Raw genomic sequence first — 16677 nt, forward strand, 5'->3', positions numbered from 1 at the left:
TTGAAGTAAAAGGAGAAATATAAAGAAATTATTTTATATTAAAATAATGTTTCAATATGATAATTTGTGAGCTAACTATACTAGACAATGTAATGAAGTAGTCAAATACTTCTATATACTTATAATAAATAAATTTAGATTTAAATGGAATAAAGAGACAAGATACCATTTCTTAAAAGAAGCAGAGGAAAAGTGAAAGAGCAGACATATGATAGATCCTAGATTGAAAATTAGTGTTGGAAGAAATAATAATAGATCATTTGTATGTGATAAAAGATCATAATAAATAACTTTATAATACATATAATAATATGTATATATAAATAAAGTTATAATATATATAATCTAATGATTTTGCTGATGGTTAAAGTAAAAATGTAAATAGAGAAAGTAAAAATGTCTAATTTTTACAAATAAACTGGTCCTTATAAGTTTACTGTCAAAATATTTTCATTTTATATTGGGCAGGCCAATGAGGAAATTTATGTATCATCTATCTATTTCTATCATCTATCATCTCTTTATCGTCTATCTATCATCTATCATCTATCTATCATCTATGTATATATGTATGTATGTATGTATCTATCTATCTATCTATCATCTATATCTATCTGTCTATCTCATCTATTATCTCTACCCTTATCCCTTTACCTCTGTTTGGAACTCCCCCTCATGTAAAGGTATATATTTAATTTCTAGTTCAAAAGACCTTGGAACGCTATCCTTTGATTAAAAAAAAAAGGGGACTAGGGAATAGATATTAAAAATACCCAGCTACCTTAAAGCTTATAGAGAAATTGAGTATAGATGATGACCTTTGGGGCAATAACAGAGTAATACTAAGAACAACAGAAAACTCTAAAACAAATAACTTTGGATAATTTTCTCAAAATAGATTATTGTATGATAAAAGATTTTTAAAATAAATCTATGATATGACAATCAAATAAAATATATTTAAAACATTATTAATGAAATTTGGTGAGATCATTATATTTCATGTGTTTCAACCAATTTAAAATCATTGGTTCTATGTCTATTAAAAGGAGACTGAAGTCTCTTCAATTACATATTTGCAGATGACATTTACAAATGTAGACCGATACAGGAGAGGTGTATCAGTGACACAACTATCAGAAGCAGCAGCATTGATGTAAGGATGGGTTTTCAAAAATGGGACTCAATTACTGTTAAAATTATAGAACAAAGTACAATGATTCCTTGATTTACACAGGAGTTAAATTCCTAGAATATTTAATGATTATTGAATCATTTCAGATAATAATTTATATTAGTTTATAAAATCAAATTTCATTTTGAAGGCTTAAAAAATTATATAATTAAAAAAAATCTTTATGAATATCCAGTGGAATGTTAACAGTCGTGCAGCACATGATACAATTCTTTATTGTGTGAGACTGGTCTGCACATTATAGTGCATTTAGCATCTTTGGCCCTCTTCTAAATGCCTGTATCACCTCCCAATTATTATCCATATATAAGTACCTCCATGCATTTCTAAAATAATTTACAGTGGCTTTTCTCTCTCCTTATCTCTTTGGGGACTGTTGGTCTGAATTATGAAATAGTAGAATTTAGGTTTATGTAACTTTTTAAATGATGCATTATCAACAAAATGCATGCTTAATAATTTTCTGCATTATTAACAAATTGCACGCTTAGTAATTTTCTGTTGGTAATTACACTTCATGAAGATGAGCATATAAGGGCTAAGGGAAGGAAAACAGTTTGAAACAGTAAAAATTCTGAGCTCAATTCCGAGCTCAAAGACATTGATCAATTCTGCCATGATTTGAATGGACTTGAGCAAGTCTTTTAACTTTTCTAGGCTTCAGATATACTAGATGACCTCTAAATTCCCATCCAGCTCCGATATAATTATAAAACATTATGTGCCTTTGGGAAATTAAGAGAATGGAAAAAAGTAGAGTGCAGAATAGAGGAGAATAAAATTAGAGGAGCCTACATTTGTAATAGATGAAACAGTATCAGAAAAAGGAAGAAGGCAGACAATAAACATGGTGGTATTAAAGAGAGATATTTGGTAGATGTATGAGACTCACAAACATTCAGTGATGCGAGATGATGTTCTCTGACTTCAAAGACAGACAATATCTATGTGCACTTTTATTTGGTAAGTTTACAGTACATGGTGCCTAATTCCTTACAATAAATTATGCAAGATTAAATATAATTTACAAATACCCACAGATTATGAGGTCTTTCTAAGAGCAAATATCTTTTTCTGGTGTCAGTGGTGTGGGATCAACTCATTTTCAGATCAGCACAGTTCTTAACCTTGATCAGAAAGGAAAGAGCTCCTTAGGGGTCCAAACATCTCAGGGTTTCTGACACCAAAAAATAAGGTAGAATTAGGGAAATCTAGGATTCTACTAGAGGGCTCCAATCCTTCCAACCATGGAAAATACTCCAATCCCTTACAGTAATTTCCTGCTAAATTAGAGAATGAACGAGGTCTCTGGGGATATTTTGCCCTCCATGGCACCTCAAACAGGCCTTTTTGTAAGATGTGGCGGAAAGCTTAAGGGAGGTCAGATAGACCGACATTTGATACTAGTTCTGCTCTATCAGTTGAGACTTCATGAGCAAGTTACTCTTTTTAATTTATTTTTTAATTTAAGTATAGCTGTTATATAGTCTTATATCAGTTATATTAGTTTCAGGTGTACAATATAGTGATTTGACATTTTTATACCTTACAATGTGATTACCCCATTAATTCTAGTAACCATCTGTCACCATGCAAACTTATCATACTATTATTGACTATATTCCCCTTCCCCTATCCACCCATGCCCTCCCTCTGGCAACCATCTCTTTGGTCTGTTTCTTTGAGTCTGTTTTTGTTTCACTTTGTTTGTTTTCTTTTGTTTTTAGATTCCACATGTAAATTAAACCACACGTCTTTCTCTGCCTGACTTATTTCACTTAGCATAATACCCTCTAGATCTAGCAATGTTGTGACAAATGGCAAGATTTCATTATTTTTTATTGCTGCATAATATTCTGTTGTATATCTATATATGGAATATACATATGCATCTTCTTTATCCATTCATCTATCCATGGATACCTAGGTTGCTGTAATGAACATAGGGGTGCATATATCTTTTCGAATTCGTGTTTTCATTTTCTTTGGATAAATACTCCCATGTGCAATTGCTAGGTCATATTGTAAATCTATTTTTAGTTTTCTAAGGAGTTTCCATACTCCTTAGTAGCTGCACCAGTTTTCAGTCCCACCAGCAGTTACTCTTAACCTCAGTTTCTACATCTGCGAAGTGGGAATCAAATAGCACTCTTTTAGTGTTGGTGGGAGAATTCAAAGAAATGACTACTGTAAAGCCCTTAACACAGTGTTTCATACATGGTGGATATTGTGAGTATTCAATATATATTGTCATCTATGTTGTTTTCTGTTCTACCCTCTGTACTTCGCTTCCCCTTGTCCTGCCCTACAGAGAATGCTCTGCTGATATCAGCACCCAGAAGCAGGGGTGCTAGGATTGTTGACCAAGAGGCTGCAGCTCTGCCCACAGAATGCTTAGAGCTTTAATTCGTTTGGTGATACCTCTTATTCTATTCCGTTTCCCGTGTGTTGGGGCTGCTGGTGTTTTCCAGAGGCTAAAAAATCTTACTCTACCTTGGTAAGAGGCTCTTGTTATTAAAGGCATCAGTAGAAGCAGCCACAGAGTTAAAACATGCTGTCAGATCTTTCTGACTGGGCAGAAGCTGAGCCCGAGCTTTCAGCATAGGGCAACCCTACTTCTTGGATGAAAAAGTCCTCTGCACTCAATTTGCTGCAAACTGCTGTTTCTGGAGGAGCTGCAAAGGGACCGTTAGGGAAGATTTAGAGTTTGGCTAAATACTTCATATGCAGTTCTAGCAGAATGTTACTGAGAAAATCTTCTACGATCATCTACCTCTGAATACGAGCTTATGGAAATGTTAGTTCTTAAATACAATTCTACTTCTTCTTTTTTTTTAGTGTGCACTGTTGCAAATCTCTGAAAATCCTGAAGGACAAAATGTCACCCCATCATCAAGTGGTACTATGCCAAATGTTTCTGGATAGTTGCCTAGCCTAACCTTCACCATCAGAAAATTCAGTGGACGAACTAAAACTTTTAACGAAAGATCACAGTGATGATAATTAATTTGGTGGATAATAAGTTTTTCAGGTTAAAAAAACATAATTCATAATTTAGATATTACTAGTAATTATAAATACCTTTTTTTAAATTGAAAACTTCCTACTTTCTAAATGCCATGCTGGACTCTTTAGGTAGACTATTTTCAATTCTTGTTATATTTCCCTACAACATGATTTTATCATCCTAAGTTTTACAGCGGCAACAAATTACCCTTAAAAAGGTTAAAGAAGTGAAGTCACATAGAGCTAGCAAGTTCAAATTTAGGATTATCTAGCTCTAAAGCATACATCCTTCCCATTAATGAATGGATGTCTGTTGACAGAGTCACCAAACATTAGTATTGGCAGAGATAGGGAGGTTCGTTTAGGGAAAACTAGAGCCCAGAAAGCTTCATTGACTGTGAAGCCTAGCACATAAGAGAGGGGCAAAGCAGGCACTGTTATCTGGGGTGACTCCATGCTGCTGACTCAATGGAGTCCTCATCAAGGCCCATCAGTCTCTCTGTGACCAATCCCCACTCACCTCATGGGCTCCATGAGCAGTTCTACAGAGGCATCAGGGTGTTACATGTATTTCTGTTTTTGTTATTTTTGTCCCCAAAGTGTACGTCTCTTTGCTCACTTGATAAACACAAATTTTTTCAAGATTCAATTCAATTGAGCCCAAGTGTATTACTACCTTTATGAAGTCTTCACTGACTCACCTCTCTTCTCTTTTTAGAAAATCAGGAGTAATGAATTAAGGAATAGGTTATTATTATTAGCCAACTTTCTGTGGACTTATTATTCATTCATTTATTCTTTCATTCCATAAATATTTATTGAGCCTCTACTATATGTAAGCACTGTGCTAAGTGCTTTACATGTATGTTAATCATTCCTCACTACAATTGTTTGAGTTCGGTACTATTTTTTTTCTCATTTTAGAAAACAGAAATTCCAGGCCTAAAAAATGCAGTATCATTAAAAAAAAAAAAAAGAAAGAAAGAAAGAAAGAAAAATATCTTGCTCTCTCACTTCTCTAAGGTCTCTCTGTGTCCAAATATACATTTACTATAGAATTTGTAGCACTCCCTGGAACTTTGTTTCACTTCCAAACTGTGATTTATGATGATGTAATTCTACGTATATAATGATATATTTGCTAAATATTATATACTATTAAAGACCATGAGCTCCACAATGGTAGGTAGAGGCAGTATCTACTTTGTTCTCTATTATATACACAGGGCCTGAGAGAGTGGCATGTAGAAGGCACTCAGGAAATGAAGAATAAATGAATGAAGAATAAATGAATGAAGAAAAAATGCATAGATTTCTGCTCTCCAAGTCTTCGCCGTTTTGCGCTGACCTCCCCCCATCCGCCCCCACCCCGGGTCAGTTTGCAAATGCCACATATGCAATGATGGGGACTTATTTTTCCCCAAGGCCAACACTATTATCCTAGACGTGCATTCTAGAACTCACTTCTGGACACTATAATTTTCCATTTTCTTACCTATTATTATGGCTATATTAATTTGACATATCCAAATGGAATGAAAACTTATTTGAGATGAGACAGAAGCTGTTTTTTAGTACTGCTGAGGAACAACATAATGACAGAGTCCTGTTAGTACACAGCACCCCGAATAACAGGAGTCTGGCAAGGAGCCTTGGGAGGAACTCAGGTCATTACGATGGCCTTCTATTATAGCAGCCAGAAATCACACTGCTGATTTCCACGTAATACAGCAAATATCTCAGAGGGCAAGGTCCCAGCTCCCAGACACTTATTAGCCCTCAGGCACGTTCTGTACCACATGTGGGTCCTTCAGCTATTCTAAAACATGCACTTCCATTCTCTCTGCTTTATCAAGGATTCCATTTAGTATCATTAGCCTCCATACTTTGTTTTACAATGTTTCATACAATACCTCTAGTTAATTTAAAAGGTAAAAATATACTTGAAACCTATACAATTTTATTAACCAATGTCACCTCAATAAACTTAAAAATTTTTAAATAAAAAATAAAGGGTATAAATAGTATTACAAAATTCTCAAAACAGACAGTTTCAATGAACATATATTCATATACACTTATACTCTCTTGTTTTTGTGATAGTTTATGTGGGCATATAGTACTTACACATATCTATATAATTCAAATATTAGATATATTCTGTAGATACATATGTAAATGCATATATATATATATCAGCATTTTGAGTATCTATCATAAGTAAAAGAAATATACTTTATATAGAGAGAATGAAATGTTCTTTGTAAGAACAAGCTAGTACATTCTAGATGAGAAAAGAATATAGAACTTCATGTTTTATTTGAGTATATGTATATTCATGTGTACATAAGTATAAGTATATATACGTAAGAATACATGAAAATGTCAATATACACAATGCAAGTAGTTAGGTATTATAGAGATATTTAAGTACATATATTAAAATCTATGTATATATGTGTATATAGACACACTAAAAATTATTCAATATAATATATTTGAAAGGATACAGGAGTGAGATGAAGAGAAAAATTGATCAGTCTAGCTTAGTACATTTATGAGAGTAAGCTGGTAAAAGAGTGAAACGGTCAGGTGATAGAGAAGTGTCACAACATTGAAGACCCTAAAAATATGATATTAAAACTCCATTTTTTAAGGATCATTGTTATTCATAGCCAATTATAAAGTGTACATGTGAATAAAAGAGAAAATGTACAGAAATGTATATGCAAAAGAATAATGGGAGGTGGTAGCTGCTTCAAATTATTGTCTCTCATATGTCACTGGATCTTTAATTATAAGTGCAGAGAGTCTATTTCAATCATCTAAAACATTAAATGACTATAAATTTAAGGTAAGTAGGAGGTTGACTTTGTTAAAAACCAAAGAAGGAAAAAGTTGCCCTTGGTTGATAAAAAAAAAACTGCCGAGATTTTTAGAAAATGGTTATTATAATGTAGTATTTGAAATTTTGGTTTGGGAAATTATCATTTTTGAAAGTGTATTACATATTGGAGAAAAAGATTGTAACAATAAAACAAACTTGCTTCTTCTACTCTGCAAAAACCATAAACTAGATGTGAGTTTGTTTTCTTTGCCTATATGAGCCTTGAGGACATAATCTATACAGAGATATAGGTTAAAGACATTTAAACATGTGCATTTATTAAGAATATATAAAGACTTCAAAATTGTTGAGACCAGTTATTCAGCTTGGGATTCATGTTAACGTTAAAAAATAACTGAGTTTCCAAATGTCAGGCTCCATTTCAAGTTAGTTTAACACTAAAATGACAGTATATTCTTTATTTAAATCAGGATGCTAAGAGATAAGATATAAATGCATCAAAAGCCATATATTTGGCCAGGTATACACAAATATATCATTAAGATCTAGTGATAGACAATATTCTTGGAAGCACTTTTCATAAAACTAACATAAAAATTAGAATGTTCTCTACACCTCTCAGATTATAACATTTTATTCATGATCAATATTCACTTCCCAATTATGCTAAAAGCATATGAAAATCAAGAAAGGATTTTTTTCTATAAACACTGCTTTTCTCTTTTCAATGCATATTTAAGAACAGTCATTGTTCTGTACTTCTGACAGTGATTATAGGTGTATTTTACTTATTTTTATAGCATTTACAGAAAGTGGTTTTCTCTCTCTGGATGGAAGCAGAAAAAATGAAGCAATTTAATTTCAGGTAAAATGCTAGTAGTTTGGGGCAAGAATAAGCTGGGAACCAAATTAAGAGACTGCACATTTGCTTCAGGAATGCATTCTAGAAGAGAGTTATAGTTTTTAATATAAATAACCTATTGCTTCTTTATGAATAAATGAAATATTTGATTATTTTATTCTATGTGTAATCATCCTGTAGCTTGTTTCCAATTATTCCTTTTGTTTGTAAAATGAATTATTTTGTATAAACAAATTTTCTTCTCTATTACTTCAAAGGTATACAGCTTTATAAGAATAAAATTAGAACAGTATACTTCAAATCGTTATTTTCCATAACTGAAGAAATAAATATTCTTTTATCTTTAAAGAGATGGGAAGTATCTGATTAAAGTTCTTTTTCTCTTCTTTAAAATAAAAACAAACAAACAAAAAACCCCAGGCTAAGCAGAAAAGAAAAGTTAACGATTAGAAGTAAAAGTGCTGCTAAGACTATGATGCAGAAATAGTAAAATCATCTGAGGGCTAGAGATGTTGAACTTGGAGAAAAGTCACTAAAGAAACTGAGAACAGCATCCTTGGACTTTCGCAGGCCACCCAGAGGTTCACAAACATCTGTGAAAATGACAGGTTTTCTTGGCCTACCATTTTCCAAACAGACATACCCAGTCAACAAAGAGGACTCAGTAAAGTTTTGAAACCATCCTAATCTTACACAACTTGCTCTCAGTTTCTTCCAATTCTTAAGGGAAATTCATAAGGAAAAGGCTCACCTGTACTGGGCTGAACCAACCATGTGGGCAGGCACAATGCTCCCCACAAGTCCCTTTGCCCTTGGTGCTCGTCTTGTGGGGACTTTTCCGCACACTGTCCCACAAGGTGACCAGCTTGGTCCTGTTTGAAGCTGGGCCCCCGGATCCTGAGGAAGGCATGGTCTGAGAATTGTACCCGAGCCCCTGAGGGCTCCTCTGCCAGCCACAAGCGCAGTGGGCATCCCTGATCAGTGTGGGTGCACTCCTGCCGGCATCCATCCTATCGGACCCCCGGCTGCAGCTGTGTTGCTTGGTGAGGTATGCATTCATACTGCACTGATGCCTACTCTTTCCTTTGGTCAGCTCTGCACAGGAATGTCTCCTCCCTCACACCCCTTTCTTCCAGGCAGTTGTAAAAGTCTTTTTTTCCTCTCCCGTGGATCCCTCAGTATCTTTGACAGCTGCTACAAGCAGTGCATCGTGGGAGCGGTGGGAGCAGTGAGAGCAGCTCCGCACAGCATTATCTGCGGGCTGGTAGCTCTTTGTCAATAGATGACTCAACTCACAGAGCAACTTGACAGTATCCCTGCTCTAGGCAGAAGCAATCAATGCTCCACACAGCTGGGCTACAAGACTGTACACTGTGTTACAAACCCTTTTTGGATGGAGCCCCACAGTAAAGAATACTCTCTGCAATTTGGCATTCTAGCTTTTCCCTCTTCTAGCTGATCCTCACACAAAATACAGATCTTAGGAAAGACAGCTTCTTATCAGACTAGCAGGACCCTTCTTCCCGGAAAGGGTGCATCTAGGCTGAAACAATATAGCATAAGCAATTTAAAATGATGGGAAAGTTAACCTGTCAAGGAATTTCCAACATTTACAGGAATCACTTATCTAGATACATTTCTGCCAAGACAGACCAAATAATGAGGTAACTAAGAGCATCAAAATGAACTCCATCGACATTAATTCATTTAGAAAATCACTGAGCGCAAGCCCAATACTAAAGTTCTTTAAAATTTGGAAGTTTAATTTGTGTTAAATCATGATTATATATTATAATCTAAACATAGATTCTTTATGCTATGAATTATTATTATTAATTCTTTCTGATTCAAAATAAAGCATTTTTCAAAGTTCAAAACTGGTGGGTTGGCTTATTTTAACAGTGTTTTTTTTTCTCTTACCCCAAATTATTCTGAGGATTTTCTTTCAAATACTTTACCACAACAAATACATTCACCACAGAGAGAGTCTGCATTTTAAAGTGAAAGACACATCCAACTCTGCCATCCAGTATTTTGGTTTCCAAAGACAGAATTTTCAAATTCTTTCACTGAAAAATGAGTGAATCCTATCCAATTTAAAGCAATTGCCTTCCAAAGAGGACATTACTGTTTTAAAATTTTAGTATGATTGTAGAAGCCATACATAGTATTTCCAGTAAAGAGCAAGGCATTTGGATTTTTTATTTTGTTTGAAACGTTCTCCATCTATAGCCTAAACGTATATCCTTATCACATATCCCTAAGGAAATAATTTTGATTTGATTGGAAAGGAAGCTGCCTTCCATGTAGCACCAAACAGAAATGACAAAATCCCATGATATCATAATTTTACCTACAAACCACCAGATTCTATTTTATCCACCGTCGCAGTGGATTAACCAGGTGTTGGGACAGTATAGACCTTATTTCTGACTGAGTTGGCAAGATTCTTATTTCAAAAGCCAGTATTATAATATTTCAACACTAGGACCCACTGAATAAATTATCGTATAAATAAAAATCCAGAACAAAAGAAGTGGGATCTTCTCTCTCTGTGGATCTCCATGAGAGGGTTCTTTTCCAAATTCTACACAAGGGGTTGGTATTAGTACTTTACCTGATACAGCTGGTTTCTAAAATGTCTTTGCTAAATAATCATAACCCAATTGTATAAATTCAAAAGGCAGGCCCTGGCCTGTCATTGACCACATTTTCCCCAATCATCTAGCTCACTGCTTGCCCAGCACATAGCAGTCTTAAAAATACTTTTTGTTTTGGGATATATAAATAGAAGGAATGAGTAGAGAAATGAAGGAATTGACCAACATTTTTTGAAAACAATATTTAATTCAGCAACGCTCCAGGAAAATAAGCTATTTTTTTTTTTTAAGTTTAGCATCAGTGCTAGTTTTGATGTATGAAATTAGCCAAAAAAAAAAAAAAAAGAATACTTCAACTGTTGGGCAGAAATAACAATGGCATTAAATGGCCTTTTTCCTGAAAGAGAATCAAGGAGTCAAGATCAATACATAAAAACCATAAAACTGAGGCAAATAGATCATGTGATACTCAGTGTAAAAATAAAAAGAGAAGAAAATCATTTCTTTCTCTCTTTCTCTCTCTCTCTTGCTCTTTTTTTCTTTCTCTCTCCCTCCCTCATTCTCTAGGCTGAATCAAGGGATAATACCTGAAATAACTTCTGGGTCAAATGAATCCCTAGAAAACTTCATATTTGTCTAGTGTAACCATAATGCCTGATGCATGTCTATACAGTAGGACTTGATGTGATATGGCAATACCATCAACCTCAAATGAGAATGTCAGAAAGTGATAAGTTTGGCTCTCTCCAATCTTATCTAACCATAGATGCTTCTCTAATATTTCAGGCAGATATCATTGCTCAAAGGCCCATTAGCATCTTCAGGAAATGCATGCCCTGTTCTCACCCATTTGCTTCTCAAATATAAGAATCAATCTGCACAGGAGTAAGTCAGTGTGACTCCATTACAATTTTGTAATGGAGTGTGCAGCTTGCAGCAAGACAGAAAATTTCCTAGCTGGACACTACTCAAAATATTATAAATCTTTGTAGAGACCTAAATCTTCTAAGAATGGGTTGTTAATAATGATCTATTTCTTCCCAACACAAGGACAACAGAATTTGTTTTAATAATCTAAGCATGTCATTTCTATATAGACAAATAGATGTGGTAGGTTGCATGACTAATGTTACTTTCCTTCAAAGATCTTAAAGACCATAGCAAACTTTCATTAAACTTATTATAAGACTATATTAAAATTATTATTTCACTGTATTACATGTGAAATAATTCTAGCCTCACGTTTTCCCCTCTCTCCACATTTTTTTTTCTTTTCAAACATGGCATTTGGCTTTCCAAGTCTGAGGACAGATCACTTAAACAGATAAATATGGCCAACTAGCCCATTGTACCATGAGACAGACTTACTAATTAAACGTAATTCAATTTGATCAACTGTAATTGGACAATTGTAATGACCATGAGATGACATGAAATTCTGGTCGAATAAGAATTAGTGGTGCACAAGTACACGTCCCGCTTATCATTGTGATTCACCATGGGCAGATGGTGCACAGGACAGTGCCTATATGAGATATATCTTACTGACCTCTCATTGACCTGGCACTGACGCCATAGAAGGAGTTTAAAATGAATATCCTGGCTTGATGAATTTACTAACAAATAAATAGCAAAGATGAATTACTAAATAAAGTGTACTGCACCAAAACACTACACAGATCTTTTTTTTCCAGATAAAATTTCCTTCAGGCATTCTCTGAATATGAGAAATAAAAATAATTATAAAAGAAGAGCTAAGTGCTTGATCAGGGATGACTGGGTAGTAGAAGTCCTTTAGCAGACACAGTAATGTATTAAATAATCATTCAATGGTATAAAGTACTACATATAATTTCTCTTAATTTGAAAAGTGTAGACAGTTTACTCCTATGACTATAAAGATCAGAGATGTTATAAATGTTAACAAATTAATATTCTCCTATACCTAATAACCTTTTTCCTAGGAAACCTTCAGATCCATGCAATCTACCTTTCTAAAGAGAGAACCAAGAATATTTAAGGCATTTTGGTCTCTGAAATTATCTCCAAAAGATTTAAACAAATTTAATCATAAATATTAGAGGCAAAATAAGTAGGAATAAACAGTGCAAAAGGATATATGCCTAATTGCTACAGAGATTTAGTCTGGACAGAAGATTTAATAGGTAAAAAAAGAGAAAGTTTTAAAATGTCTCCAATTCTCACTAATATGCTTGTATTCCACTGAGTATGGATGAGGAGAAGATTAATCTTAATTAATATAAGACTAAATTATAAAATAACTTTCAGGAAATGCAGATTTATTATAGTCTAACACAGTAACACTATTAGAGAAATAAGAACACAAGTTACATGATGTTTCTTAGAGAGGCTGAAAGGGATATGAATAAAAAGGTAATAATCATTTATAATTTACAAATTTTAGCAATTGAATCTAAGTGATAAACTACACTAGTACAAGAAATTTGTTCTCATCCTTCAAGATTAGACTAATGTCACTTCTGTGAAGCTTTCCAGACACCCCCTGGCATATCCAGTTACACTCTACAATATTTGTATACTTGTCTGTGTAAATATCTTTCACATTTGTCTGTTTCTCTTAATTACCATGACGTCCTCTAGTCTGAGCTAGCATCATTTCTCAGTCGAACTGCTGAAGCACCTTCCTAACTGGTCTCTGGCATCCACCTTTACTCCAATTCATTCTCACATTGTAGACAGAGTAACTTCTTCTAAAATGTGAATACGACCAGGCCCTGTCTTGCTTGATACCTACCAATAAAATCTCATTCTCCACTGATTTTTATCCCCACTGACAGCACAATCTTTAGTGGCTTGCATGGTCCTTAATCATGTCCTATGTGACCTGGCCTCTGCTGCTTTCACCAGTCTCATCTGTAACTCGCCCTTGTACTCTACCCTTCAACCACATAGGCCTTGAATACCTGCACTTAGTCTCACCTGTGGTCATTGCACATGTTCTCTTCCCCTCTCCACACCTTCACATAATTCACTCCTACTCACCCTTCTGTATGGTGCATCAAGGAACAGCTTCCCGAAAGCCATGTCAAGGAAACATACAATACACTCAAGAATGAACTTACTATGCAATGCAGCCTCAAAGCAAATCTCTCAGACCTTCCTTCAAACCAGACGGCCATCCCAAAGCCTCTTCTATTCAGAAATTCTGGAATTCTCTGTCTTCCAGAGTTCAACTCAAATATCACCTTTTTAAAAAAGCATTCCCTGGACATTATGTCCTATCCCCTTCCAGAACAGATCACGTCACCCTCCCAGTAAACTCTCATTTAGCACCTGTGCTTCTCTATTTCAACACTTACGATAACTCTATTTAAAATAAGAATTACACTATCACTTGTTTTCTGCCATTCTTCTCAAACAGAATGTAAGTAATCACCATTAGAGAAGGGAGAGGCCTCTCTTTTTTGTAACTGTATCCTCTGAGCCAAGCACAAAGTGTTTAGTATTTAATAAAATACATCAAGTGAGAAAAAACAGAAAACTGTCTTTCAGTTGTTATACGATCTTAGGTATTCAGGTCTGTGTTCTACCTCTCAGTGCAAAATGAATAAATAAGTTTTTTGAATTTAAACACGAAATGGCAATGTACTCTTAAGGGCATCATTTAAGTGAAACATTGAGTACGGCTGAGTGGTATAAGTGCATTAACTCATTTTTTTTTTCTTTGAAGAAATTTGCTAGTGGTCTTATAATACTAAGAAATAGAAACAGCTTCTGTTGATGTAAGTAAGATATTCATTCATAAAAGCTGAACTTCTTGATAGCTGTAATTTTCTCTCAAGTGTTGTCCAATTGTTTTCCCTTTATAGCTAGATAGAGCAAAACAGGGAGTGGTTCCTTGAGTCAAAAGCCAGTAAGTGGTAAAGCAGGGAGAGAATCCCAAACTCCAACCACCCAAGTCTCAATCTTCTTGGAATGATATAATCCAAAAGGCATAGTGATTTCACAGAATATTAGACTATATTAGACAGCAAAAAGTCAAGATGACCCCTCCTCTTTCTCAACAACCAAGTCAGAAAGTTAAAGAAAATTAAACAGTATTATTATTCATAACAAGTACCTTATTTAGATCTTTTTAAATTGTGGTTAAAAAATATATGAGATCTACCAATTAATAATTTTTGAGTGTATACTACTGTTAAGCATAAGTACAACATTGTACAGCAAATCTCTAGAACTTTTCATCTTATGTAAATAAAATTCTATTCCCTTTTGAAAAGAAAATCCTCATTTTTTCCTCCTCTCAGTCCCTGGCCACTACCATTCCAGTTTCTGCTTCTATAAATTTATTATTTTAGAAACCTCATGTAATATAAATAAAAATCATGCAAAATTTGTCCTTCTGTGACTTGCTTATTTCCTTTAGAATTATGTCCTCCCATTTCATCCATGTTATAGCATATGACATAATTTCTTTCTTTTAATGAAGAACATTTGATTGTATGTATATAGCACATTTTCTTTAATCATTCATCTGTCAATGGATATTTAGGTTGTTTCGACATCTTGGCTATTGTGATAATGCTTCAATGAACACAGAAATGCAAATATCTCTTTGACACCCCAATTTCGATCCTTTCGGATAAACAAACAGAAGTGTGGTTGCTGGATCATATGATAGTTTTATTTTAATTTTTTTGAGGAACCTCTGTTTTCCGTAGCAGCTAAGCCATTTTACATTCCCACCAACTGTGTACAAAGGTTCCAATTTCTCCACATCCTTAACAAATTTATTTTGTTTTTGTTTTATAATGGTTATAATTAACAAGTCTGAGCTTTGTTCTTCCTTCTCAAGATTATTCAGGGTCTTCTGTGTTTCCACATGCATTTTAGCATTTTTTTTCTATTTCTGTAAATAATGCCATTGGAATATTTACAGAAATTGTATCGAATCTGCAGATTGCTTTGATAAGTATAAGCATTTTTTAAAATGTCTTTCAATCTATAAACATTTATTTGTGTCTTTTATTTCTTTCATCAAAATCTTGTAGATTTTAGTGTACAAGTATTTTACTCCTTTGGTTAAATTTATTCTGGTGTTTTTATTCTTTTTGATGCTATAGTAAATGAGATTGTTTCTTACTTTCCTATTCAAATTGTTGATCATTAGTGTACAGAAACAAACTAATTTTTGTATATTGATTTTATAACCTACAACTTTACCAAATTTGTTTATTCATTCTAACAGTTGTGTGAGTGTGTGGGATCTTTGGGGTTTTCTATGTATAAAATCATGTTACCTCTGAATAGAAATTATTTTACTTCTTCTTTTCTGATTTGAAAGCATTTTGGTTTTCTTGCCTGACTCGTCTGGCTAAGACTTCCAGTATAACACTGAATAGAAGTAGCAAGAGTGGACATCCTTATCTTGTTCCTAATCTTAAAGGAAAAACTTTGAGTTTTTGTCATTGAGTATGATGTCGCTTTTCATATATGGCCTCTCTTATGTTGAGGTAATTTCCTTCCATTCCTAGTTTGTGGAGTGTTTTACTATGAAAGAATGTTAAAATTTATCAATTTTTTTTTTTTAATCTGTTGATGGTCATGTGATTTGTATTCTTTTCTGTTAATGTGGTATATCACATTGATTGTTTTTTTCATCTTGAACCATCTTTACAACCTGGGGATAAATCACACTTGGTCATGGTGCATGATCTTTTAAATGCGCTGTCAAATTCAGTATGCTGGTATTTTGTGTAGAATTTTTGCATTTATTTATCCAGAATATTGGCCTGAATTTTTCTTTTCTTGTGATATCTTTTTTTCTGGCTTTGGTATTATAATAATGTGGCCTCATAAATCTGGAAGTGTTTCTGCCTCTTTAATTTTTGAGGAGCTTGAGAAGGATTGACATTAATTCCTCTTTAAATATCTGGTAGGTTTCACCAATGAATCCATCTGGTCCTGGGCTCTTTTTCCATTGGGAGTTTTTTGTTATTGCTTCATTCTCCTTACTAGTTACAGGTCTGTTCAGATTTTTTTTTTTTTTCATGATCCAATCTTCATAGATTTTAAGTTTCTAGGAATTTGTTTATTTTTTTTAGGTTATAAAATTTGTTGGTGCATAACTGTTATAGTAGTCCTAAACTAACCCTTTTCATTTCTGTGGCATCAATTGTAACAT

At 34.0% G+C, this 16677-nt stretch overlaps 1 protein-coding gene across 4 annotated transcripts in view; it reads right to left on the reverse strand.

Moving 5' to 3' along the window:
• DLG2 (discs large MAGUK scaffold protein 2) overlaps positions 1–16677 on the reverse strand; it is a 1673246-nt gene that overhangs the window by 645464 nt on the left and 1011105 nt on the right. For 2 of the 4 annotated variants that reach the window (XM_039848195.1, XM_039848193.1), the window contains exon 1: positions 8663–9254. The exons of the other annotated variants lie outside the window; for them this stretch is intronic. In XM_039848195.1, the coding sequence (XP_039704129.1) occupies positions 8663–8971 (309 nt within the window). In that variant the 5' untranslated portion in view covers positions 8972–9254. Of the gene's footprint in view, positions 1–8662; positions 9255–16677 lie in introns of those variants that run through there. 4 annotated transcript variants of the gene reach the window in all.

Source organism: Pteropus medius, unplaced genomic scaffold, assembly GCF_902729225.1.
Source record: "Pteropus medius unplaced genomic scaffold, Ma_sr-lr_union100, whole genome shotgun sequence".
Classification (NCBI taxonomy): Eukaryota; Metazoa; Chordata; class Mammalia; order Chiroptera; family Pteropodidae; genus Pteropus; species Pteropus medius.